General features: G+C 37.5%; 1 protein-coding gene across 1 annotated transcript in view; it reads right to left on the bottom strand.

Annotated features, from left to right (window-relative positions):
• The window catches only part of CCDC151 (Coiled-coil domain containing protein 151), an 80,958-nt gene that overhangs the window by 7,721 nt on the left and 47,244 nt on the right, over positions 1 to 25,993 (bottom strand). Inside the window, exons 9-11 of the mRNA XM_090369932.1 lie at positions 24,750 to 24,910; positions 21,653 to 21,815; positions 15,293 to 15,433 (exon numbers count right to left, since the gene is read on the bottom strand). Of these exons, the coding sequence (XP_090226058.1) occupies positions 15,293 to 15,433; positions 21,653 to 21,815; positions 24,750 to 24,910 (465 nt within the window). The remainder of the gene's footprint in view (positions 1 to 15,292; positions 15,434 to 21,652; positions 21,816 to 24,749; positions 24,911 to 25,993) is intronic.

Raw genomic sequence — 25,993 nt, 5'->3', positions numbered from 1 at the left:
GAGGGACTCCACTAATAACATTAGTCCACGATGAGCAGTGTCCATTGATTACCACTCTCTGTCTTCTCCCCCTCAACCACCCCTTTATCCATAGCAGCAATTTGCCTCCAATGTCACATTGCTCCAATTTGTGTAGCAGTCTTCCATGTGCAACAGTATCAAAAGCCTTTCTAAGATCCAAGTATATAATATCAAAGTTATTCCCTGCATCCAGTTCTTTTGTGACTGCATTATAGTATCCAATCAAGTTGGTCAGGCAAGACTTCCCCTTAACAAAACCATGCTGTGTCTGAGCTATAACTGAAGTCTTGTCTAAATGATCCTGCAGTGCTTCTTTAACCAGTGCCTCCATTAATTTTCCTGGAACAGAAGTTAAGCTAACAGGTCTATAATTACTTGTGTCAGCCTTTGATCCTCCTTTGTGAATTGGGGTCACATTTGCACATTTTCAGTCTATGGGTACCTCCCCTGAGTCCAAGGAAGCTCTCATAATTATGGCTAAGTGTTTGCTTACTTCCTTTGCTGCCTCCTTTAATATAACTGGATAGATCCCATCCACCCCGGGTGCCTTTCTTCAACAGTTTCTCCTCCACTTTACTCCCAGTTATTTCAAGATTCTGTAGCTTACTGCTAGAGTTGAATACACCTCTGGCATTCCCCTTGCTGAATAACTCCTCATGTGTGAATGTCGATGCAAAATATTCATTTAGTTTGTTAGCTACCTGAGCAGGATCATCAACAGTTGACCCATCAATATCAAGTGGACCAATCTGATTCATCCCCTTCCTTCTAGAGTTTACATAAGTAAAGAACTCTTTGCTGTTTTTCTTTGCATCCCTTGCCAAGGATTTCTCGTAATCTGCCTTCGCCTGCCTAACCTCCTTTGTAACTTGGTTGCATATCAACTTGTATCTATCATAGGCTTCTGTGTCATGTGTTAATTTGTAAGTATCCCATGCATTTTTCTTCTCTGCCATATGCCTCATTAGTTCATCTGACATCCATTTTGGCCTAAACCTTGAACAATATTTCTTAGTTGGTATGTAAAGCCTAGTAGCTTCCAAGATAAGTTCTTTGAATGCTTCCCATTTTGAATTTGCTGTTGGTAACATCATCAGTTGGTCCCACTGTATAGAATTTAAATACTGTCTCAGTCCATCGTAGTCGCCTTTACGGAAGCAATAACCCGTCCCTTTACCCCTAATGGTAGTTACCTCTTTGAGTAAATCCCACTTCAGCACACTGTGATCACTGCCACCTAGTGGTTCATTTATCTGCAGATTCTTAATGCATGAAGAATCACTGCTGATAATCAAATCAAGAGTATTACTCCCTCTAGTTGCCTCCCGAACATGCTGATGTAGAAAACAATCATCCAATAAATCCACAAAAGCCCTGCTAGTGCGTGAGTAACCAGCCCCCAAATTCCAGTCAATATCTGGGAAATTAAAATCTCCCATTATAAGACTCTCTGATTTACTGGCCCACTCTATTTCCCTGTACAGTTCCTTATTATACTCATCAGAGTCATTAGGCCTATAGCACACTCCTACTCTCAATTTTGATCTCCCAATGCTTATGTCACACCAAACTGACTCAACACTGCACTGTCCAGTGATGTCGACTGGCTTCACTTCCTTGGTTTTTATGTGTTTCTTAACTAATAGCATAACCCCTCCCCCCTTCCTATCCTGTCTATCCTTTCTGTAGACGTTGTACTCCCCAAATTGCAGTTCTGCATTCCTTATATATGTGTGACACCACGTCTCTGATATCCCAACAATATCTGCCTTTGATGTTTTCAGCAATACCTCAAATTCATCAAATTTATTTACTAAACTCCTAGCATTGGTGTACACACAAGTATACCTGCACCTGTTTCTATTCTTAGCTACCCTAACACAACCCATGTGTTTACTTGTACCGCAATGGCTCCCAGCAGTCTCTGAAATACCATGCATCTTGTTTTTCAGGCTTCTGCTCATTCTAATAGAAGCAGTGCAAGAATCTCTTTCACCTCTGCCAGTGGCTACTGTCAATCTATTGGTCTTTGTCTCCCCCCAAGCTAGCATAATACAGTATTTCTTATAATACAGTATTTACAATACAGTATTATATAGTTATTATATTTACAATACAGTATTATATAGTTATTATATTTACAATACAGTATTATATTACAGTATTTATAATACAGTATTATTATTCATATAATACAGTATTTCTTATAAATCAGATATGCTTTCAAAACTATAATCTTCAAATAAATATTTTTACCTTTGTATATATATTTTTAAAGTTGATATTTAAATAAAGTTGAAATTATTGTTTCCATATATTAGAATAGTGGAGTAGAATCTGTTTGTGCAAATAATGATGAATCATTATTTAAAAAACTTTAAGCAATATTCATTGCAATAAAATTTCTATAAGACATAATGATTTATGCACCCTCTAGAAGTTCATTATACTGGGATTTTACTGTACTTCCAAAACACAAAGAAGTAATTGAACAAAAAGAAGTGAAATTGAATCAAAATCATGATTCAGACCAGAGCAGCAAAGCAAAAGGCTCAAGCTAATGGGAGTGGTGTGGCTCGGGGAGAACTGAGGGGGGAAGTTGCCCTCTGAATCACAGCCTTTTAAAATGCACTGCTTGATTGATGTTTGTGGAGCAATCGGGTATGCGACATGATATTGCCAAGGGGAATGTCTGCGTGTGCATGATGTAAGGAGTGTAAGAAAATCAGACGACAACTCAGCGTTGTTATGGACCTATATGAGAGCTTGCACTTGATCATCATGCAACACAGCGGCAACCTCCAAGGCAGAATGCGCTGGTCCCACAGGAACTAGTAATTGTCGGTGACTCTACTGTCAGGGAAACGGAGAACATGGTATGTAAAAAGGAAAGGTGGAACAGGACCACGATATGTCTGCCAGGGGCAAAGGTTGATGACATTGCAGAGCAGATATCATCTTTTAAGGGCACAAAAGGTGATATTGTTGTACATGTTGGCACTAATGATATTAAGAGTAGGAGACTGGCAGAATTACTTAACAAGTACAAGTCACTGGTGAAAAAAAGCCGTGAATTAGGCTTGAATTTGAAAGTGTCTGCAATTCTGGCCAGACACGATAGGAAGGAATATATGATGAGAGCCTTGTTGATCAATTCGGCCCTGGAAAGATTGTGCAAGGCTCAAGGTGTTGAATTTTTTTCAGCCTGGTCTGTACTTGTTAACAGGAGAGACTGCTTCTACAGGGATGGGATACACTTAAATAGAAAGGGTTCAAGAATATTTGCTGATGCTATCGAGGCAGTGTTAGGTGGGTCAGAAAACTGCTAGCTTGGAGGGATACAAGGACTAATAGATTAACAGTAGCCACTGGCAGAGGTGAAAGTGATTCTTGCACTGCTTCTATTGGAATTAGCAGCAGCCTGGAAAACAAGATGCAGGGTATTTCAGAGATTGCTGGGAGTCATTGTGGTACAAGTAAACATATGGGTTGTGTTAGGGTAGCTAACAATAGGAACAGGTGCTTATATACTTGTGTATACACCAATGCTAAGAGTTTGGTAAATAAATTTGATGAATTTGAGGTGTTGGTCAAAACATCAAAGACAGATATTGTTGAGATATCAGAGATGTGGTGTCACACAGATATAAGGAATGCAGAGCTGGAATTCGGGGAGTACAGTGTGTACAGGAAGGATAGGAAGGGAGGAGGAGTTATGCTATTAGTTAAGAAACACATAAAATCCAAGGAAGTGTGGCCAGTTGACATTGCTGGACAGTGCAGCGTCAAGTCAGTTTGGTGTGACATAAGCACTGGGAGATCAAAATTGAGAGTAGGAGTGTGTTATAGGCCTAATGACTCTGATGAGTATAATAAGAAACTGTACAGGGAAATAGAGTGGGCCAGAGAGTCTTACAATGGGGGATTTTAATTTCACCGGATATTGACTGCAATTTGTGGGTTGGTCACTCACACACACTAGCAAGGCTTTTGTGGATTTATTGGATGACTATTTTCTAGATCAGCATGTTCGGGAGGCAACTAGAGGGAGTGATACTCTTAGCATTAGCATTAGCATTAGTAGAGGCATATGATGCAAGAAAGCAAGCTTATTCAGCATCAGCCAAAAAAAAAAAAAAAAAAAAACACACACACCACTCCCATTTCACCCCTCCGTTCGTTCGAAATACCTGTCCAGTTGAGCCTTAAATTTGTTTAGGCTATCAACTTCAACAACACATGATGGAAGTCGGTTCCACCAACCAACCACCCGCTGGCCAAAGGCAAATTTCAGCACATCTATCCGACATCTGTCCTTCCTCAATTTGAATTTATGCCCTCTGAGGTGATTATTCTGAGCAAGAGGAAGAATCCCATTGGCATTGAGCATGCTCAAACCATTCAAAGCCTTATACACCTCTATCAGATCACCTCGCCGGTGCCTAGTCTCCAGACTCTGTAATTTGCAAAACTTAAGCCTTTCTTCGTAAGAGCAACCCTTTGTTCCATTCACTAATCTTGTTGCCCTTCTCTGTACTAGTTCCAGCAGCTCTACATCCTTTTTGAAATGAGGCTTCCAGACCTGTATACAGTACTCAAGATGTGGCCTAACCATTGCCTTATACAAGGGAATAATCACCTCCTTATCCCTGCTAGAAAAATTCCTGTATATCATTGACAAGACACCATGAGCTACTCTTGCCGCTTGTCTGCACTGCTTAGAGAACTTCATATCTGCCTGCACAATTACCCCCAGGTCCTTTTCATTCTCCACCACTGTCAGTGTAGTACCGCTGAGTTGATACGTTGCTCTGGGGTTACTGTTTCCCATATGTAGTACTTTACATTTGTCAATGTTAAACTTCATTTGCCACCTCTCAGCCCATCTGTTCAACCTTTCCAGATCCTGTTGCAGCAGCATAGCGTCAATAGTGTCCTTAATAACCCTGCCAACCTTTGTATCATCTGCAAACTGGGACATTAAACTTGATATACCATCATCAATATCATTCATAAACACCGAAAACAACAACGGACCCAACACTGAACCCTGAGGAACTCCACTAATAATATTAGTCCACGTTGAGCAGTGTCCATTGATTACCACTCTCTGTCTTCTACCACTCAACCACCCCTTATCCATAGCAGCAATTTGCCTCCAATGCCACACTGCTCCAATTTGTGCAGCAGTATCAAAAGCCTTTCTAAGATCCAAATATATAATATCAAAGTTATTCCCTGCATCCAGTTCTTTTGTGACTACATCATAGTATCCAATCAAATTGGTCAGGCAAGACCTGCCCTTAACAAAACCATGCTGCGTCTGAGCTATAACTGAATCCTTGTCTAGATGATCCTGCAGTGCTTCTTTAACCAGTGCCTCCATTAATTTTTCTGGAACAGAAGTTAAACTAACAGGTCTATAATTACTTGTGTTAGCCTTTGATCCTCCTTTGTGAATTGGGGTTACATTCGCACATCTCCAGTCTATGGGTACCTCCCCTGAGTCCAAAGAAGCTCTCATAATTATGGCTAGGGGTTTGCTTACTTCCTTTGCTGCCTCCTTTAATATAACTGGATAGATCCCATCCACCTCAGGTGCCTTTTTTATGTTTATCCTCAACAATCTCTCCTCCAATTTTCTCTCAGTTATTACAAAATCATCTAGCTCACTGCCAATGTCTACTTCACCTACGTCATTCTCCTTCCTGAATAACTCCTCATGCGTGAATGTAGATGCAAAATACTCGTTTAGATTGTTAGCCACCTGTGCAGGATCCTCAACTGTTGAACCATCAATATCCAGTGGACCAATCTGATTCATCCCTTTCCTTCTTGAGTTTAAATAGGTAAAGAACTCTTTTCTGTTTTTCTTTGCATCCTTTGCCAAAGATTTTTCGTAGTCTGCCTTTGCCTGCCTAATCTCCTTTGTGACTTGGTTACAGACCAACTTATATCTATCAAAGGCTTCCATGTCGCCCATTAATTTGTATGTATTCCATGCATTTTTCTTCTCTGCCACATGTCTCATTAGTTCATCTGACAGCCATTTAGGCCTAAACCTTGAACAATATTTCTTAGTTGGTATGGAAAGCCTGGTAGCTTCCAAGATTAGTTCCTTGAATGCTTCCCATTTTGAATTTGCTGTTGGTAACATCATCAGTTGGTCCCACTGTATAGAATTTAAATACTGTCTCAGACCATCATAGTCGCCTTTATGAAAACAAAAACCCTTCCCTTTACCTCTGATGGTAGTTACCTCCTTGAGTAAATCCCACTTCAACACACTGTGATCACTGCCACCTAGTGGTTCATTTATCTGCAGATTCTTAATGCATGAAGAATCACTACTGATAATCAGATCAAGAGTATTGGTCCCTCTTTTTGCCTCACGAACATGCTGATGTAGAAAACAATCATCCAATAAATCCACAAAAGCCTGGCTAGTGTGTGAGTGACCAACCCACAAATTCCAGTCAATATCTGGGAAATTAAAATCCCCCATTATAAGACTCTCTGATTTACTGGCCCACTCCATTTCCCTGTACAATATCTTATTATACTCATCAGAGGAGTCATTAGGCCTATAGCACACTCCTACTCTCAATTTTGATTTCCCTATGCTTATGTCACACCAAACTGACTCGACACTGCCCTGTCCATCGATGTCGACTGGCTTCACTTCCTTGGATTTTATGTGTTTCTTAACTAATAGCATAACCCCTCCTCTCCTCCTGTCCTGTCTATCCTTTCTATACACATTGTATTCCCCAAATTCCAGTTCCGCATTCCTTATATCTGTGTGACACCACATCTCTGATATCCCAACAAAATTGCCTTTGATGTTTTGAGCAATACCTCAAATTCATCAAATTTATTTACCAAACTCCTAGCATTGGTGTACACGCAAGTATGTATGCACCTATTTCTATTCTTAGCTATCCTAACACAACCCATGTGTTTACTTGTACCACAATGACTCCCAGAAGTCTCTGAAATATCCTGCATCTTGTTTTTCAGGCTTCTGCTCGTTTCAATAGAAGCAGTGCAAGAATCACTTCCACCTCTGCCAGTGGCTACTGTTAATCTATTAGTCCTTGTATCTCCCTCAACTAGCAGTTTTCCGACCCACCTAACACTGCCTCGACAGCATCAGCAAAAATTCTTGCACCCTTTCTATTTAAGTGTATCCCATCCCTGTAGAAGCAGTCTCTCCTGTTAACAAGTACAGACCAGGCTGAAAAAAATTCTACCCCTTGAGCCTTGCACAATCCCTCCATGACCGAATTGATCGACAAGGCTCTCATCATATACTCCCTCCTATCGTGTCTGGGCAGTATTGCAGACACTTTCAAATTCAACCCTAATTCATGGCTTTTTTTCAACAGTGACCTGTACTTGCTAAGTAATTCCGCCGGTCTCCTACTCTTAATATCATTAGTGATCGCCGTGATCACAGTGTGCTGAAGTGGGATTTACTCAAAGAGGTAACTACCATCAGAGGTAAAGGGAATGGTTTTTGTTTACATAATGGTGACTACGGTGGTCTGAGACAGTATTTAAATTCTATACGGTGGGACTAACTGATAATGTTACCAACAGCAAATTCAAAATGGGACGCATTCAAAGAATTAATCTTGGAAGCTACTAGGCTTTACATACCAACTAAGAAATATTGTTCAAGGTTTAGGATTAAATGGATGTCAGATGAACTAATGAGACATGTGGCAGAGAAGAAAAATGCATGGGATACATATAAATTAACAGGTTACACAGAAGCCTCTGTTAGATATAAGCTGGTCTGTAACAAAGTCACAAAGGAGATTAGGCAAGCAAAGACAGATTATGAGAAATCTTTGGCAAAGGATGCAAAGAAAAACAGAAAAGAGTTCTTTACTTATGTAAACTCTAGAAGGAAGGGGATGAATCAGATTGGTCCACTGGATATTGATGGTTCAACTGTTGATGATCCTGCTCAGGTGGCTAACAAACAAAATGAGTATTTTGTATCTACATTCACACATGAGCAGTTATTCAGGGATGGGAATGCCAGAGTTTAATTTACCTCTGGCTGTGAGCTAGATGATTTTGAAATAACTGCGAGGAAAGTGGAGGAGAAATTGTTGAAGATAAACATAAAAAAGCACCCAGAGTGGATGGGATCTACCCAGTTATATTAAAGGAGGCAGCAAAGGAAGTAAGCAAACCATTAGCCATAATTTTGAGAGCTTCGTTGGACTCAGGGGAGGTAATGATGGACTGGAGATGTGCAAATGTGACTCCAATTCACAAAGGAGGATCAAAGAGTGACACAAGTAATTATAGACCTGTTAGTTTAACTTCTGTCCCAGGGAAATTAATGGAGGCGCTGGTTAAAGGAGCACTGCAGGATCATTTTGATAAGACTTCAATTATAGCTCGGACACAGCATTGTTTTTAGCATTGGAATTAGCATTAGTAGAGGCATTTGATGCAAGAAAGCAAGCTTATGCAGCATCAGCCAAAAAAAAAAAAAAAAATAAATAAATAAATAAATAAAAAAAATAAAAAAAAAAGCAACCACTTCCCCTTCACCCCTCTGTTCGTTCAAAAAACCTGTCCAGCTAAGCCTTAAACTTATTTAGGCTATAAACTTCCACATCAAGGGATGGAAGTCTGTTCCACCAACCAACCACCCACTGGCTAAAGGCAAATTTCCGCACGTCTATCCTACATCTGTCTTTCCTCAATTTGAATTTATGCCCTCTCAGGTGATTATTCTGAGCGAGAGGAAGAATCCCATCAGCATTGAGCATGCTCAAACCATTCAAAGCCTTATACACCTCTGTCAGATCACCTCGCTGGTGCCTAGTCTCCAGACACTGTAATTTGCAAAACTTAAGCCTTTCTTCGTAAGAGCACCCCTTTGTTCCATTCACTAATCTGGTTGCCCTTCTCTGTACTCATTCCAGCAGCTCTACATCCTTCTTGAAATGAGGCCTCCAGACCTGTATACAGTACTCTAGGTGTGGCCTTACCATTGCCTTATACAATGGAATAATCACCTCCTTATCCCTGCTAGAAAAAATTCCTATATATCATTGACAATACTCCATGAGCTACTCTTGCAGCCCGTCTGCACTGCTCAGAGAACTTCATATCTGCCTGCACAACCACCCCCAAGTCCCTTTCATTCTCTATCACTGTCAGTGTAGTACCACAGAGTTGATACATTGCTCTGGGGTTGCTGTTTCCCATGTGTAGTACTTTACATTTATCAATGTTAAACTTCATTTGCCACCTCTCAGCCCATCTGCTCAACCTTTCCAGATCCTGTTGCAGCAGCATAGTGTCAGTAGTGTCCTTGACAACCCTGCCTACCTTTGTATCGTCTGCAAACTTTGACATTAAGCTTGATATACCATCATCAATATCATTTACGAATACAGAAAACAATAATGGACCCAACACTCAGCCCTGAGGGACTCCACTAATAACATTAGTCCACGACGAGCAGTGTCCATTGATTACCACTCTCTGTCTTCTCCCCCTCAGCCACCCCTTTATCCACAGCAGCAATTTGCCTCCAATGTCACACTGCTCCAATTTGTACATCAGTCTTCCATGTGCAACAGTATCAAAAGCCTTTCTAAGATCCAAGTATATAATATCAAAGTTATTCCCTGCATCCAGTTCCTTTGTGACTGCATCATAGTATCCAATCAAATTGGTCAGGCAAGACTTCCCCTTAACAAAACCATGCTGTGTCTGAGCAATAACTGAAGTCTTGTCTAAATGATCCTGCAGTGCTTCTTTAACTAGTGCCTCCATTAATTTTCCTGTAACAGAAGTTAAACTCACAGGTCTATAATTACTTGTGTCAGCCTTTGATCCTCCTCTGTGAATTGGGGTCACATTTGCACATCTCCAGTCTGTGGGTACCTCCCCTGAGTCCAAGGAAGCTCTCATAATTATGGCTAAGGGTTTGCTTACTTCCTCTGCTGCCTCCTTTAATATAACTGGATAGATCCCATCCACCCCGGGTGCCTTTCTTGTGTTTATCTTTAACAATTTCTCCTCCACTTTACTCTCAGTTATTACAAGATTCTCTAGCTTACTGCTAGAGTTGAATACACCTCTGGCTTTCCCCTCGCTAAATAACTACTCATGTGTGAATGTCGATGCAAAATATTCATTTAGTTTGTTAGCTACCCGAGCAGGATCATCATCAGTTGACCCATCGATATCAAGTGGTCCAATCTGATTCATCCCCTTCCTTCTAGAGTTTACATAAGTAAAGAACTCTTTGCTGTTTTTCTTTGCATCCCTTGCCAAAGATTTCTCGTAATCTGCCTTCGCCTGCCTAACCTCCTTTGTAATTTAGTTACAGATCAACTTGTATCTATCGTAGGCTTCTGTGTCATGTGTTAATTTGTATGTATCCCATGCATGTTTCTTCTCTGCCATATGCCTCATCAGTTCATCTGACATCCATTTAGGCCTAAACCTTGAACAATATTTCTTGGTTGGTATGTAAAGGCTAGTAGCTTCCAAGATAACTTCTTTGAATGCTTCCCATTTTGCATTTGCTGTTGGTAACATCATCAGTTGGTCCCACTGTATAGAATTTAAATACTGTCTCAGTCCATCATAGTCGCCTTTACGAAAGCAATAACCCTTTCCTTTACCCCTAATGGTAGTTACCTCTTTGAGTAAATCCCACTTCAGCACACTGTGATCACTGCCACCTAGTGGTTCATTTATCATGAGATTCTTAATGCATGAAGAATCACTGCTGATAATCAAATCAAGAGTATTCCTCCCTCTAGTTGCCTCCCGAACATGCTGATGTAGAAAACATCATCCAATAAATCCACAAAAGCCTTGCTAGTGTGTGAGTGACCAGCCCCCAAATTCCAGTCAATATCTGGGAAGTTAAAATCTCCCATTATAAGACTCTCTGATTTACTGGCCCACTCTATTTCCCTGTACGGTTTCTTATTATACTCATCAGAGTCATTAGGCCTATAGCACACTCCTACTCTCAATTTTGATCTCCCAATGCTTATGTCACACCAAACTGACTCGACACTGCACTGTCCAGCGATGTCCACTGGCTTCACTTCCTTGGATTTTATGTATTTCTTAACTAATAGCATAACCCCTCCTCCCTTCCTATCCAGTCTATCCTTTCTGTAGACGTTGTACTCCCCAAATTCCAGTTCTGCATTCCTTATATCCCAACAATACTGCCTTTGATGTTTTGAGCAATACCTCAAATTCATCAAATTTATTTACTAACTCCTAGCATTGGTGTACACGCAACTATACATGCACCTATTTCTATTCTTAGCTACCCTAACACAACCCATGTGTTTACTTGTACCGCAATGACTCCCAGCAGTCTCTGAAATATCCTGCATCTTGTTTTTCAGGCTTCTGCTCATTCCAATAGAAGCAGTGCAAGAATCTCTTTCACCTCTGCCAGTGGCTACTGTTGATCTATTCAACAGTAGCCAGTTTTGTTAAGGGGAAGTATTGTCTGACCAATTTGACTGGATACTATGATGTGGTCACAAAGGAACTGGATGCGGGGAATAACTTTGATATCATATATTTGGATCTTAGAAAGGCTTTTGATATTGTTGCACATGGAAGACAGGCGCCTCCGTAGCCAGGTGGGAAGGAGCAGCAGTGCGTAGCACACGCTTCTTGATTAGACCGGGGTTCGAGCCCGTCACCACCAAATACGGAGGATGCGGAAAGGTCAGGGAATGACCACCGCATATCCCGGAGCAATATGGCCTTAGTTGCTAATGCTCCTGAAAACCAAATAACAACAACATGGAAGACTGCTGCACAAATTGGAGCAGTGTGGAGGCAAATTGCTACTTTCGATAAAGGGATAGTTGAGTGGGAGAAGACAGAGAGTAGTAATCCATGGAAACTTCTCTTCGTGGAGTAATGTTATTAATGGAGTTCCCCAGAGTTCAGTGTTGGATCCATTGTTGTTTTCTGTATTTATAAATGATATTGATGATGGTATATCAGGCTTAATGTCCAAGTTTGCAAACGATATGAAGGTTGGCAGGGTTGTTAAGGACACTAATAACAGTATGCTGCTGCAGCAGGATCTAGAAAAGTTGAGCAGATGGGCTGAGAGGTGGCAAATGAAGTTTAACATTGACAAATATGGGAAGCAGTAATCCCAGAGTAACGTATCAACTCTGTGGTATTCACCGACAGTGGTAGAGAATGAAAAGGACCTGGGGGTAATTGTACAGGCAGATATGAAGTTTTCTGAGTAGTGCAGACAGTCTGCAAGAGTAGCTCATGGTGTTTTGCCAATGACATAAAGGAATATTTCTAGCAGGGATAAGGAGGTGATTATCCCCTTGTATAAGGCAATGGTCAGACCACACCTTGAGTACTGTATACAGGTCTGGAGGCCTCATTTTAAGAAGGATGTAGAGCTGTTGGAATGAGTACAGAGAAGGGCAACAAGATTAGTAAATGGAACAAAGGATTGCTCTTACAAAGAAAGGCTTAAGTTTTGCAGATTACAGTGTCTGGCGACTAGGCCTCTGCGAGGTGATCTGATTGAGGTGTATAAAGTCTTGAATGGTTTGGGCATGCTGAATGCTGATGGGACTCTTCCTTTTGCTCAGAATAATCACGTGAGGGGGCATAAATTCAAATTGAGGAAAGACAGATGTAGGATAGACGTGAGGAAATTTGCCTTTAGCCAGCTGGTAGTTGTTTTGTGGAACAGACTTCCATCTTTTGTTGTGGAAGTTAATAGCCTAAATAAATTTAAGCCTGAGCTGGACAGGTATTTGGTACGAATGGAGGAGTGAAATGGGAGCGTTTTTTTTTTTCTTTTTTGGCTGATGCTGCATAAGCTTGCTTTCTTGTATCATATGCATCTACTAATGCTAATGCTAATTTGAAATAATGAAAACAGTATAAAAAACAAAAACCAGCAAGGTGAAAGGCACATCTGTGATGACAAAGATTTACAAAAGATTTTTATAAACTAAGTGATAGACACCAGTATAGGAGAGGTGACAACATAAATTTAATTTTGAGTGTATCCACAAGGAGGTAGGTACAACCATCAAACATAAGTTGATAGACATAATCAATTTAATTTCTCTATTTTAAAGATTTATTAGCAATCATCACCTGTCTGTAAAATGAGTTAATGTAACAGAAAAGGTTTAATTTGCTATTGTGTTATACAATTCTGGGAGTTTTGTAGAAGAATTTATGCGATGATTTGCTATTCTTTGTGAACTCTGCTTTAAACACTGGGTGGGGGGGAAACTTATATTGTCAAACCAAGGGTTTCTTATATGTCTGAATGGAGCATAAAGTGAATTTGTTCTGATGAATAAGAATTGTCTATTATATCATTAAGGAGTGGAATAACCTGAAGTCTATCACTGTCTTCTAATTTCAGGTAGTGTATTTGAAAATTAGGCACAAGCATGCATGGTAGTTCTTGGAAGGGCAATCATATTTAATAAAGCTATTTGTAATGTTTGCAAGGAGTTTGATATTACTTTTGTTAGAGGAGCTCCAAACTGGAGTGTAATGCCTGAACAGAAGAATCAATTTTGTCCTTGTGGACTTTAATCATAAAGGGATGACCACAGAAATATTCTTTTGAGAAGAGATTAAATAATTTCTTGATAAGAGACCAAGAATCCAAGCCATCTTGGATATATTAAGAAGAATGGTGGAGTTAAATCATGTATTAATGCAGAAGGTTACAGCTAGCTCCTTTGCTTGAAGTGATCTTTCTAATAAGAAGTTATTCAAACCGTAATAAATGGATTACTTTTCATGTGAGTCATATTATATAATTATTGAATATTTTGAATGATTTAATAAAATACTGGGAACATGGGTCATCATTATTGTCTCTGTAAATTATGGGTATTCTATAGTCAATTTACCTGTTTTTCTGAATTTAAAAACCTGAGTGTCAAAGAAAAAAAAATACTCCTTTCCCAAGATAATGACTAACTCAACCACAGTTCAAAAATCCATAAAAGTTCTTTCCTTCAAAAGTAGATTTGAAACCAAGCCTTCTCCATATGCTGTAAAGGAACAGCAACTATAATCACTGTGCGAGCTGCAAAGATGTCACTAAGAACTGTGAAGTTGTAGAGAATTATTTGTATTGGCTACAGGTGCAAAGAGATCTTCATTTGGCATGGGACAAAAAACTTATTTTGCTATTATTAGCAATAATTGATAGGTCAGCAGTGAAAATACTGAAGAAAATGAGTTCTACAAAAGCTGATGTCTAACATGGCCTAGTCTACTGAATGATGAATAATCAGTAAGCACACTGCAAACACCGATAAGAAATTATCATAGCTTGGACTCCATATAGCTCTGCAATGAGCAAGTCCACAACCATAAAAACAATGACCTTTGATAAGTTAAAATATAGTGGAGCTTGGATAATTTGAAATTTGTTTGGTTATATTGAATACATTTTTTGCTCCTTGAATCTCCTATTTAAAAGAAAAAAAAAGGAATGCTATGAACTAATTATTTTATTTTATTTTTTGTTAGACAAAGTTTCTAAAAATTTATTTATTTAATCTGATATTTGTTTAACAGGTCAATAGATAAATTAAGTGCTCATAAACCACACCATAAATAGAAGAGACTACGTAACACAGTCTGGGAAACCTTGCTTTAAGATTTTTTGAATAATAAACTGCAAACATTATCATAGGAAGAAAGTGAGGCCCAGTTTTCTTTTTTTTCTGACTGGTCATCACTAATCAAATTTTTTTTTTTTTTTTGAGAGGGAAGATGGAAGGAGGAAGGAATAATTAAACTTGCCCTTCCATTCTTTCACAATAATAGTAACTCAATTTAACAGGCATCATTAAAAAATATAATAATAAAAATAAGTAAAGTTACTAAGTTTCTTTAGAGAAACCCTTCTATATTTCAAGAGCATGTGTTTTGTAATATGATTGATATTTCAGAAAATGGCTAAAAATTGCAAATGTTTATAGTCAGCCATTTCCTGAAATATCAACCAAATATCAAGTAAAAAATGGTTGGTTCTCACTAGAAAAATTCTTTGTTCAAAATTCTTTGAACAAAGCTTATTTAACTAACAAATTGATGAGAATGAATGCAGAATGATACTAATAAAACAACATGCTATTTAAATGGTACTTTTAAGGATAAGAGAGGGGGCCCCTCTTTTCTCTTTAAATACTGTTCTGATTTTATTTTTTAATTTATCATACAAACTCACCCCTTCCTGTCTCATTTCATGCCTTAGTTCATCCAGGTTTTTACCTTCAAAATGCTTCAATAGTTCCTCTATATTATTTGCAGTTAATTCTGATAATTTTGATATATTAATATCAGGAGGGCACTGCATTTCTGTATCGTCCTAAAATTTCACAAATTTCATGTCAAGAAAAAAGAAATATATTTTATTATACTATAAAATATAACATTCTATAAGAAATATTTAATACCTTGTTTTAAAGATACTTTTTAAAATTATTATGGTGAAATTTATAGTAATTTAATATTTTATGCAGTAAATTTCATTTATTTAATGTAAAAGCATAAGCTTTCTTTAGAAACAATTGAAACAGTGCTGTATTTATATAGCTGTCAATGTATTATTTTTGGTGTAGACATTTCTAGGTGGAGATCTGAGTCTCCTTTGTTGTTTGTTATCTTCAATAAAAACTTTAATATTATTTCTTAAAGTTGACTATGGGCAAACACTGTGTTAAGGAAATATAGTCCAAATTTATGGAATAGCTGATCTTGTAATTTCTGATTGTCACTGCAATGCTAAATGACTTAACCTCCAACCAAGACTGAAGGGTACTTTTGTCAGGAATAGGAGCAGCATTTGTGGGTTATACTTTTCGCTCCATGGCTTAATCCATTCATGGCCAAGTTTAAAATTTTGTGCATTCTTATAATTGATATTATTGACTTGAACTAGAAATACTGTTTTATTTTGATTTTATGTTCTTACATGTTCTGTAAGAACTGTAACTGAAATAAAAAATATTCTAATATTGGAACATGGCTAAGTACATACATGTACATTGAGTTATCACTGAATTATGACCACCCCTATGAAAACTGAATGCGACCCGTTGACCACGTGAGGTACGAGAGTTCACAGCTAGTCGACCTACGCAGCATATATAAGGTGTCAGTGGTTCAGTAGGTAGTAAAATTTCAAGTGTGATGGGTAAAGGGAAGGATTATCGGACTTTGATAAAGGACAGATTGTGGGTGCTCGGTGAGCTGGTGCCTCGATTTCCCAAATGGCTGAACTGGTGGGGTGTTCGAGAGCCGCCATAGTTAAAGTGTACCAGGAGTGGCGTAAAAATGGTCAAACAATGACCTGATGGCAAAACTGCAAAGGCCAGCGAAAGGTTGATGTTAGAGGTGAACACCAGGTCCGACGACTCGTGCAGATGAACAGGCACAGCACTGTTGAAGAGTTGACTACCCAATACAACATGGGCCAACCCGGAACAATATCAAAAGACTTGCCTGGTGCAAAGAACATGCAAGTTGGACGTTAGAAGACTGGAAGAAGGTGCACCGGTCAGATGAGTCATGTTATTTATTCCACACTGTGGATGGTCGTGTACAGATTTGGCATCAACAACATGAGGCTCTTGATCCATCATGCATGGTATCAAAAGTGCAGGCCATTGGAGGCAGTTGTATGGTGTGGGGCATGTTTCACTGGCAGGAACTTGGACCCCTGGTGCATGTTGTTGTTGTTGTTAATTGGTTTTTAGGAGCATTAGCAACTAAGGCCATATTGCTCTGGGATATGCGGTAGTCATTCCCTGACCTTTCTGCATCCTCCGTATTTGGTGGTGATGGGCTCGAACCCCGGTCTAATCAAGAAGCGTGTGCTACACACTGCTGCTCCTTCCTACCTGGCTATGGAGGCACTCTGGTGCATGTGGAACAGTGTATCAGTAGTCTCCGCTATTGTCAACTGCTTGCTGATTGTGTACACCCCGCTATGTTACACTTTTTCCCGAATGACAATGGTGTCTTCCAAGATGACAATGTGCCGAGCCATCGGGCACTTGTTTTGTAGGAATTGTTTGAGGAACACAGTTCTGACTTCCAGCATATCGATTGGCCTCCAAACTCCACCGATATCGGTCCCATAGAGCACTTGTAGGACACTATGGAAAGGCATATGAGGCGTCTGGATACACCAATCACCTCCACACCTGCATTGCTGACTGCATTACACACAGCTTGGTTGGCCATACCTCCCGAATGCTTCCAACATCTTGTTGAATCAATGCCATGTTGGATAGCTGCTGTACTGAGGGCAAAAGCAGAACCTACGAAGTATTAGGTAGGTGGTCATAATTCAGTGATCACTCAGTGTATAATACATGAACTTACCTTAACTCAGTTTAAGAGCAGAGATAAACTCTTCATGAGTTAGTAATTTCCTTTTCCTTGATAAGGTTCTGTGGTTACCAAATATCCATTTATAAGATTCATGGATCAAAATTTGAGTCCATATCTTGTAGGCTTTCCTTGAATTCTTTATGGACAACTGTTTATGGCTGTATTATGAGAACACTGATTCAACTACATCACATCTATGTTTGTGTTGTGACATCATATCTTCATGTTGTGACACAACTCTCAGTTCAGGTGATCAGAGAGTTTATAAATTAGAGGCCTAATTTTAGAGAATTTGACCTTTGTGCACAGTTCTGCATTATCAAGAAAGTGTCAATTTTTAAAAATATCTCTTAAGTTTCTGCAGGGGTGGGCAGAGGGGGCATATGCCCTCCCACCCCTTAACCAAAAATTTTAAATTAAAGAAACAGAATGCAGGTAGCATTCTAAAAAAAAAACCGAAGAGCCTGGTTGCCATGCCCCTGAGTCTCTGATGTGGCATGGCTGATAAAATTGTGATGTTCTGAAGGTTCACATTGGTGTTTTAGAACATATTTCTACGAGAACATGAAATATGAATGTTTCTTTTTTTTTGTCTGAAATACAAAAGTGAAGGAATTCCCTGAAATATGGAGATGATGAAACTGAATCAGTTTCATCAACTTTCTTTCACCAGAAGTTGATGAAACTGAATCAATAATACATATACAGGAATTCCCCAGTTTACATAATACTCGACTTACGGAAATTCGACTTTACATAAGTTTTTGCTGGCCAGTGCAAACTTAAAAAAATCGTGTAAATGTATTTTGCATCCCTCTCATAGGAACAAATGGAGATATCGGGAAAATATTGTAATGTGAACTCAATAACATATTGTTTTTTTTTTTTTTTTTGGTAATTCGTTCCAAGAACTCAGAAGTTGAAATTTTCGCTATATAACTAAACTATTTATCTCTCTAAAATGTCATTTTTATAATCGAAATTACACTACATTTTCATTGTTATCATACTGTATGTTCTGTCATAATAATTAATTTTGAATGTCTTTGTGATATTTTTCTAAAACACATTTCTGGAGGTCATTACCATAAAATAGTAAAAACAATCTGCACTTTTCGGTTTATTGGGCTTTTCTGTTAGCACAATCTATTATAAACTCAATCTTATTGCAGTTATGATAATGCTGATAACTGGAATTGTGTGGGTTTTTATGTTATGGTATTATGGTGAAATGAATCCCCTCCACTGAAACCTTCAATCATATAAAAAACATAAATAAATTTTCAGAATCTTCTCTTCATTCCTATTTACTTATTACAATGTGAAGGGAAAGGGACCAATGGAAAGTGCAAGTGCTGGCAGTTGCACTTTCCGTTTAGTCCTAGGAAACGAAACAAAACTGATTTAGAAATGAAGATGATTAATTAAGAATTATGAAGCAGGACAAAGTTTGTCATCTATTGCATGGAATTAGGTCTTGCTGCTTCAACAGTGAATACTATTTTAAGGGACAGTGCGCGTATAAAAGAACATGTTAAAGGATCAACAGTGATCACAATACAGCGTTCGGGTGCTATATCGAAGATGGAAAAGCTATTAATAATACGGATGGAAAATCAGATTCAAAAGCAAGTGCCCCTGAGTCCAATGGCCATTCAAGCTAAAGCAAGAAGTATTTATGAAGTATTAAGGATAAGTACGGCGAACCCCAAGCCAAGTTCATGGCAAGCAACGGATGGTTTAATAGGTTCAAGCATTGTGCTGGTTTCCAAAACATTAGAGTATGGGGTGAAGTCGCCAGTGCCGATTCTGCAGCTGCAGAGAAATTTTGTGATGTGTTGGAAAAACCCCTTCTAAATCTTCACAGCCCTCAACTTCCGCAGCAGCATGGTTATGAGCTGGAGAGTTAATCCTGGCAACGATGCTCGAAAGCTAAAACTTGCTGACGCCGTGCTTGTCTCCTCTCTCTTTTTGTAATTTTATAATTTTGAAATTTTTGTAATTTTTCCTGCGCATGAGATAAAAAAAAATTGAATAAATAATTCTATTTACATGTTCATCGAACATTTCTTTTTTGCTTCAATCAAATTCAGCACACATAGTTGCGAGTGCTGCATAAGCTTTTTAGGGAAATTCCGACTTATGTAGAAGTCCATGGAACGCAACCCTTATGTAAGTTGGGGAGTTTCTGTATAAATGTAGAAGATATTGCTACAAAGGAAAAAAATAAGTAATGATGAATATATTTATTTCTTTTTTAAATTAAAAAAAAATTATGAAATTTCAATTTAATTTTTGACAATAATTCGGCTCTAATGTTCAGTTATAAATTATAATATGAAGAAATTAATATTTAAAAGCATTTACATATAGTTTTTCAATTTTTACAAACTTCCAAATTCCTTGAAAAATTCATTGTACCATTGCTCACATGTGGTACATAAACTCAATCCTGAAATAGTTAAAATACTTCAAAAGCTTCCCCATTAGTAATTATGTTAAATAGCACTTTCACAATAATATATAAAACTGTTATTTAACATAAAGCATAGTTCTGTCTATGATGGAGTTTAGTCAAATCGTTTCTATGTAAAAGACACACCTGTCGAAACGCACCGAACGATATCTAATCTAATATATAAAAGAAAATAGAAAGTGTAAGAAAAACTATAAAAAGTAAAATTGCGTGAATGTTGAGTGAATGAAAATTATTATTAATTGCATGTTATTATTATTATTATTATTAATTGCAATTAAAATTATTATTAATTGCATTAATTGCACCACGGGCCACACAGGGTGAGGGGAAGGGGATTGGAGGAAGGAGACTCAACCACCCCAGGTGGTAGGAATAAAAGAACATAGGGAAAGAGATTCCTATGGTGGAGCAGGTTCTATCTTAACCTCTTCACTGTACAGATTGATGGCTATGCAGGCCCTCAGGGACTTCATGGTTATCCAAGCTGACACCATGCTGTAGCTTTTCCTAGCTGGCATGGTGTGGGATGCTGACACTGGCCATTAGGGTAAATCCCAGGCCAGTGTGGGACAGAGCTGCAAAAAGCCTACTCCACCATAGGAATCTCTTTCCTTATGTTCTTTTATTCCTACTACCTGGGGTGGTTGAGTCTCCTTCCTCCAATCCCCTTCCCCTCACCCTGTTTGGCCCCTGGTGGCTCACCCCACCACCCAAATTCAACTCCCACCCTCTGGACCAGGATGGGCATCCTGTACCAGGGTCCCCCTTACAGTCCTCCCTTTTAAATCATGCAAGTGCCTCAACACTGCTCCCTCTGTTCTCTACCCCTTTTATCCAACCCTCTTCCTATCTCCCCATTATCTCCTTTCCAATAAAATGTTTTTCTTTTTTTGGGGACTCTCCTTGGATGCCTAGGCTACCCCAGGGTTCACCCCACCAGAGCTTTCTTCTCACCTAATGTGTCCTGGCCTGCCTCCCTGTGGCAGTGACGGAAACTGGGGTTGTTAGTAACTCTCCACACTCACCAGGCTAAGCGGCCAGAGGAACAACACAACCCACACTAATACTTCACAAAACACACACTAACACACACACCCTGGCCTTATGCAGAGTATTGTATTCTACACAGAGTAAAAATGTGGAGTTGGGGGAGACCCCCGGTGCCACCAGACAAAAAAATACTATGTCACTGTGATCAACATCTAATTAGGAAATTACTTATGTAATTATTTACCTGTGTATTTGTAGTGTGCGGCATTTTCAAGGTCGAATAAATATCACCGTGTAATTATTTCCTGCATTTACGTAGGTCACTTAGAAAAAGGCCTTTTGCTTCGGGTTCCATAATGCATGAGGAATACTGTATCTGAAAGAGCAGGACTAAAATATTTCACTGAAATATTTACAATATACAAATATTTAAAATATTTACAAAATACTAAATTACTGTATTTACAAATATACAATATTAATTAATATACAAAAAACGTTACAATGGAACATCAAATGTTAGACAGGGAAGAACGTGCATGAGGTTGGTGAACATTATGGAGGCAGTTGTCAATAATTAATTGCATTTATAGTGATGTAATTGCCTCGCCATCTTCTCCCATTGGCTCAAATAAATATCACTAGGAGGAATACTTTTTTAATGTATAGAGAGATATCTATAACTAATTTCATTCCCGACAAGCAGTCAACCAAACTTACTTCTTTTAGATGTTTTGACATAAGCTGTAGCTGATGCCATAAACCACTTTTTATCTCTGCCAAAAGCTGTGTAATTTGATCCACTTCTGCTTGTGCTGCACTTTTACGTTTTTCTTGATCCCCCAACAGCTTTTTAGTCCTCTTAATGTTTTCCTGCATTGCACTGGAAATTATATAATATGAACATTAAATTTAATAAAGTTAAATCCTCTAGAAATATAAATAGAAGAGCAGTTATATATATTCTCGGATCCTATAATTTTTGCCATTGTACTATACATTTTTTAAAAATTTATTTTCCCAAGCAAGATATAAGAAAAATTCTTCAAGAGACACTAGAAAATAATAATGGGCTTAAATAGGGAAATTGGGAATGGAATTCTAATTAGGAAATTCCACCCTTTTACTAATTTGGTGGAGGGGAGAGAGAGAAAGACACTAGAAAATAATAATGGGCTTAAACAGGAAAATTGGGAATGGCATTCTAATTAGGAAATCCCACCCTTTTACTAATTTGGAGAGAGAGAGAGAGAGAGAGAGAGAGAGAGAGAGAGAGAGAGAGATTTACATAAATTCCTATGCGATGATCATGTGCAGACAATCACTGGCAGACATCTGGAATGCAATGTATTTAGAGATATTACTGCTTTAATTACTTTGTTGATTATCTCAAAAGGATTTTTTTTTTTTTTTTTTTTTTTTTTTGTATTTAAAATAATGACAAAGACATAGTGTACTAATTCTTGTTTTATATGAAATGGAATCTGAGATTTACTCTTCTGCAGGCTTTCTGTAAATAATTTTTTCAAGGTTTTTCTTGTAAAAAGAATTAACACGGTTAACAAGATTCTTTTGAGAATAACTCGTATAACTTAAAATTAGGAAAAAAGAATCTACATGGTATAGTTAACCAAAATTAAACTATTCAAATTAGTCACTTTTCTATCATATGAAATTAATAATACTGAAACTACAGCATATTATGTTTTCATTTTACTACTTTTGTAAACATTGGGGGGGGACTAAAGGGTGAAATGGATACTTGTTGACTCATCAACAGTTATCTGATGATAACTGTTGATGAGTAGAAGAGTGATTAATTCGAACAGTTTAGTGACAGTTTAGAACATTCATCTATATATTAATATGGAAGCTGTTTTCTTGAGATGGCCATTGTGAATGATAGGCCTAACTGATCGGGCTGAAAGTGGTCTCAAATTTAAAATATTTCTTCCTAGGTGTGCAGTAAAATGGAAAAATATAAAAATTCTGAATAGTTTTATTTTATGGAATGGGCCACTTTTTCTACTAGCATTGCCTACCTTAGCCCCACTAAGCCACCATGCTACTCTGACTGGTTGTGTTGAACGTACCTTGCAGCAAAGAAAAAACACATATTTTCGTGCTCCTGCAAATACATCCAGGATCGGTCTGAAATTTGCATTTAAGGATCTGAAAGATTTAATATGCCACAGTATTGGCTCACTTAGTGAAAGGTGTGTTCATTGTCAAACCTTACATTTTAAGTGTGAAAAAGTCAGGGATCATTTTATTTTATTGCGGAATATGGCAATTTCAGAAGGATTGATCAACAGTATGAGACTTATAGTCAAAGTTATGCATCAGAATTGTTTGGATTTAGAAATAATAACAGGAGAAGCTAAAGGAAAATGGGTACTCTTATCGCATGTAGATTTTACTCCATCCAATTCAATTTTTCCATTTTCATTTAAGAAATGGCAGTTTCCTATTTGGCAGGCTTTTGAAATGGCTATAAATAAAAGTCAAGGGCAAACATTTGATAGAGTCGGAATTTCGCTTACTAACCTTGTATTTAGCCATGGTCAATTGTACGTAGCAATGTCTCGGATCATATCATTCCAGCATATTAAAATAAGATTACCAGGAGGGCACAAGAATATAAAAAATGTCGTTTTCAAAGAAGTATTATAGAGACTGTACTACATTTTGTATGTGTGAAATTGTCGTGCAACATCCACATTTTGAATAATCAGAAAGATGGTGAAATGAAATAAAATTTATAAGCTTCCTCAGATACAAGAAATGAGAAAGGATTTGACGCATACTGGCTTACCTGCTCACAACAAAACACGGACTACATTTCTTTAGGACAGTTAGAGAAAAACTCTGCTACCAATTGCAGAATTTTCGCAACAGGTACAGCTAGTATATTATAGTTCTTATTGATGAATTAATACTGAAACAGTCTGAAAATGATATTCACATATAATAATAATAAAAAAAGTCAAAAAATGTATATATATATAAATTATTTTTATTGTTATGTGTAGAATGTAGTAGGAATATATCTATAATTTAACTAGTGCTAATAATGAAAATACCGTGTACTCTGGGAGCGATATATGTTGATTAAAGGGGGGAAGAAAGGAAAAGAAAAGTGTAACGTTATAAACAGGAAGAAACGAAATGCAAATTTTGAAAAGAACGACCAAGGTAGAAATAGTATTGCAGTTTCTTTCATAATTTTTGTATCTTCTTCAGAGGTCATCCACCCAAATTATGAAAAAGAACAGCAATACTCTTACTTCTGTAAATAAGAGTATTCGGCAATACTCTTACTGAATATTCTGTAAGAGTATTCAGCAATACTCTTACAGAAGTAAGAGTATTGCTGTTCTTTTTCATAATTTGGGTGGATGACCTCTGAAGAAGACACAAAAATTATGAAAGAAACTGCAATACTATTTCTACCTTGGTCATTCTTTTCAAAATTTGCATTTCGTTTCTTCCTGTTTATAACGTTACACTTTTCTTTTCCTTTCTTCCCCCCTTTAATCAACATATATCGCTCCCAGAGTACACGGTATTTTCATTATTAGCACTAGTTAAATTATAGATATATTCCTACTACATTCTACACATAACAATAAAAATAATTTTTATATATACATTATGGTTGTAGGGTACCTTTGCTCTTGCAGTGTCCCTGATCCATAATTCATACTATCGCTAATTCATATTATCGCTATTCAAATTCAAATTCAAATCCAATTTCTCTACTTAATTTTAATTTTATTATTCGTAATTATATATATATATATATATATACACATACACTTGATTTTTGGCTTGTTCAACTCCTTTCAGTGCATCTAATTTAGCTTCTAACTGGCGTTTTTCTTCTCGTAGTTCAAATAACCTCTTTTCACCTCTCTGTTTCAGTTCAGTGAGATTTTCTCGGATGGCATTCTGAGATATAAACCTCATTTCTGCATCCTGAAAAACAAAATTAACTTACTAAAAGCCAGTAATTATGTTTTTCTATAACTTGTTTTTTTTGTTTTATTGTTAAATAATTTTAAAAAGCAATTATAAGAATAATAATCATTACTATCATTCTTTTTTTCCAAAATATAATTCATGAAAAAAAAAATTCTGCAGCTGAGTTTATGGTTTAAATTAGGTCATAATTTTACAGGTTTACAAAAGTGAATGAGATTTAATTCAAATTGAGGAAGGATGGCTGCAGAACAGATGTGCAGAAGTTTGCCTTCAGCCAATGGGTGGTTGATTGCTGGAACAAGCTTCATCTGTTGTTGTGGAAGTGGATAGTTCGAATAAATTCAAGGAAAACGTAGACAAACTGTGGGAGGGATTGGATAAGTGAAATGGAATTTTTTTTGGCTGATGCTGTATAAGCTTTCTTTTTCGCATCTTTTGCCACTATTAATACTGAATTATCATATAAACTATAGTAAAAAAAAAAAAAAAAGAGAAAAGAAAGGTGAATATAAAAAGAAAATAAAGGATCTTATTAGATATAAATTTACAAGTCTCTACAAATAGAAGAAATGTAAACCTCCCAGATTCACCTTTGTGAATCTGAAAGGTTTACATTTCTTCTATTTGTAGAGATCACCTAATGACCTGTAAGTGGCAGAGAGCATTATGGCTAAGGAGGCAATGTATGATATTTAATAGACAGGAATTTATATGGGAATCATCGCATGATTGCTTTAAATTCAAACTTTGGCGAGCCAATCTGCTGTGCTGTTATGAGAGTGTTATAAAAAAATCCTGGATGCAAAAGATAATTTTGATATAATTTATTTGCATTTCAGTAAATCATTTGATACAGTTCTGCACAAAAAAGTATAAAGTGGAGCAGCATTCCATTTGAAGTAACTTATTATAATAGATAAAAGGACAATTAATATGGAGTTTGGCATGGTATATGACTGAAGCCACATGAAATCACAAAATATGGTAAAATATTTGTAAATCACTGTACTATAGTTGTTAGCTCCTGACTCAGGGTTGGCATTACAAAGTGGCACAGAAGGTACTTTCCTAGCCTAG

The sequence above is a fragment of the Mastigoproctus giganteus genome, chromosome 3 (assembly GCF_048544385.1).
Source record: "Mastigoproctus giganteus isolate SK-2022 chromosome 3, ASM4854438v1, whole genome shotgun sequence".
In the NCBI taxonomy this organism is placed as follows: Eukaryota; Metazoa; Arthropoda; class Arachnida; order Uropygi; family Thelyphonidae; genus Mastigoproctus; species Mastigoproctus giganteus.
This window is presented reverse-complemented; position numbering and strand designations above follow the sequence as displayed.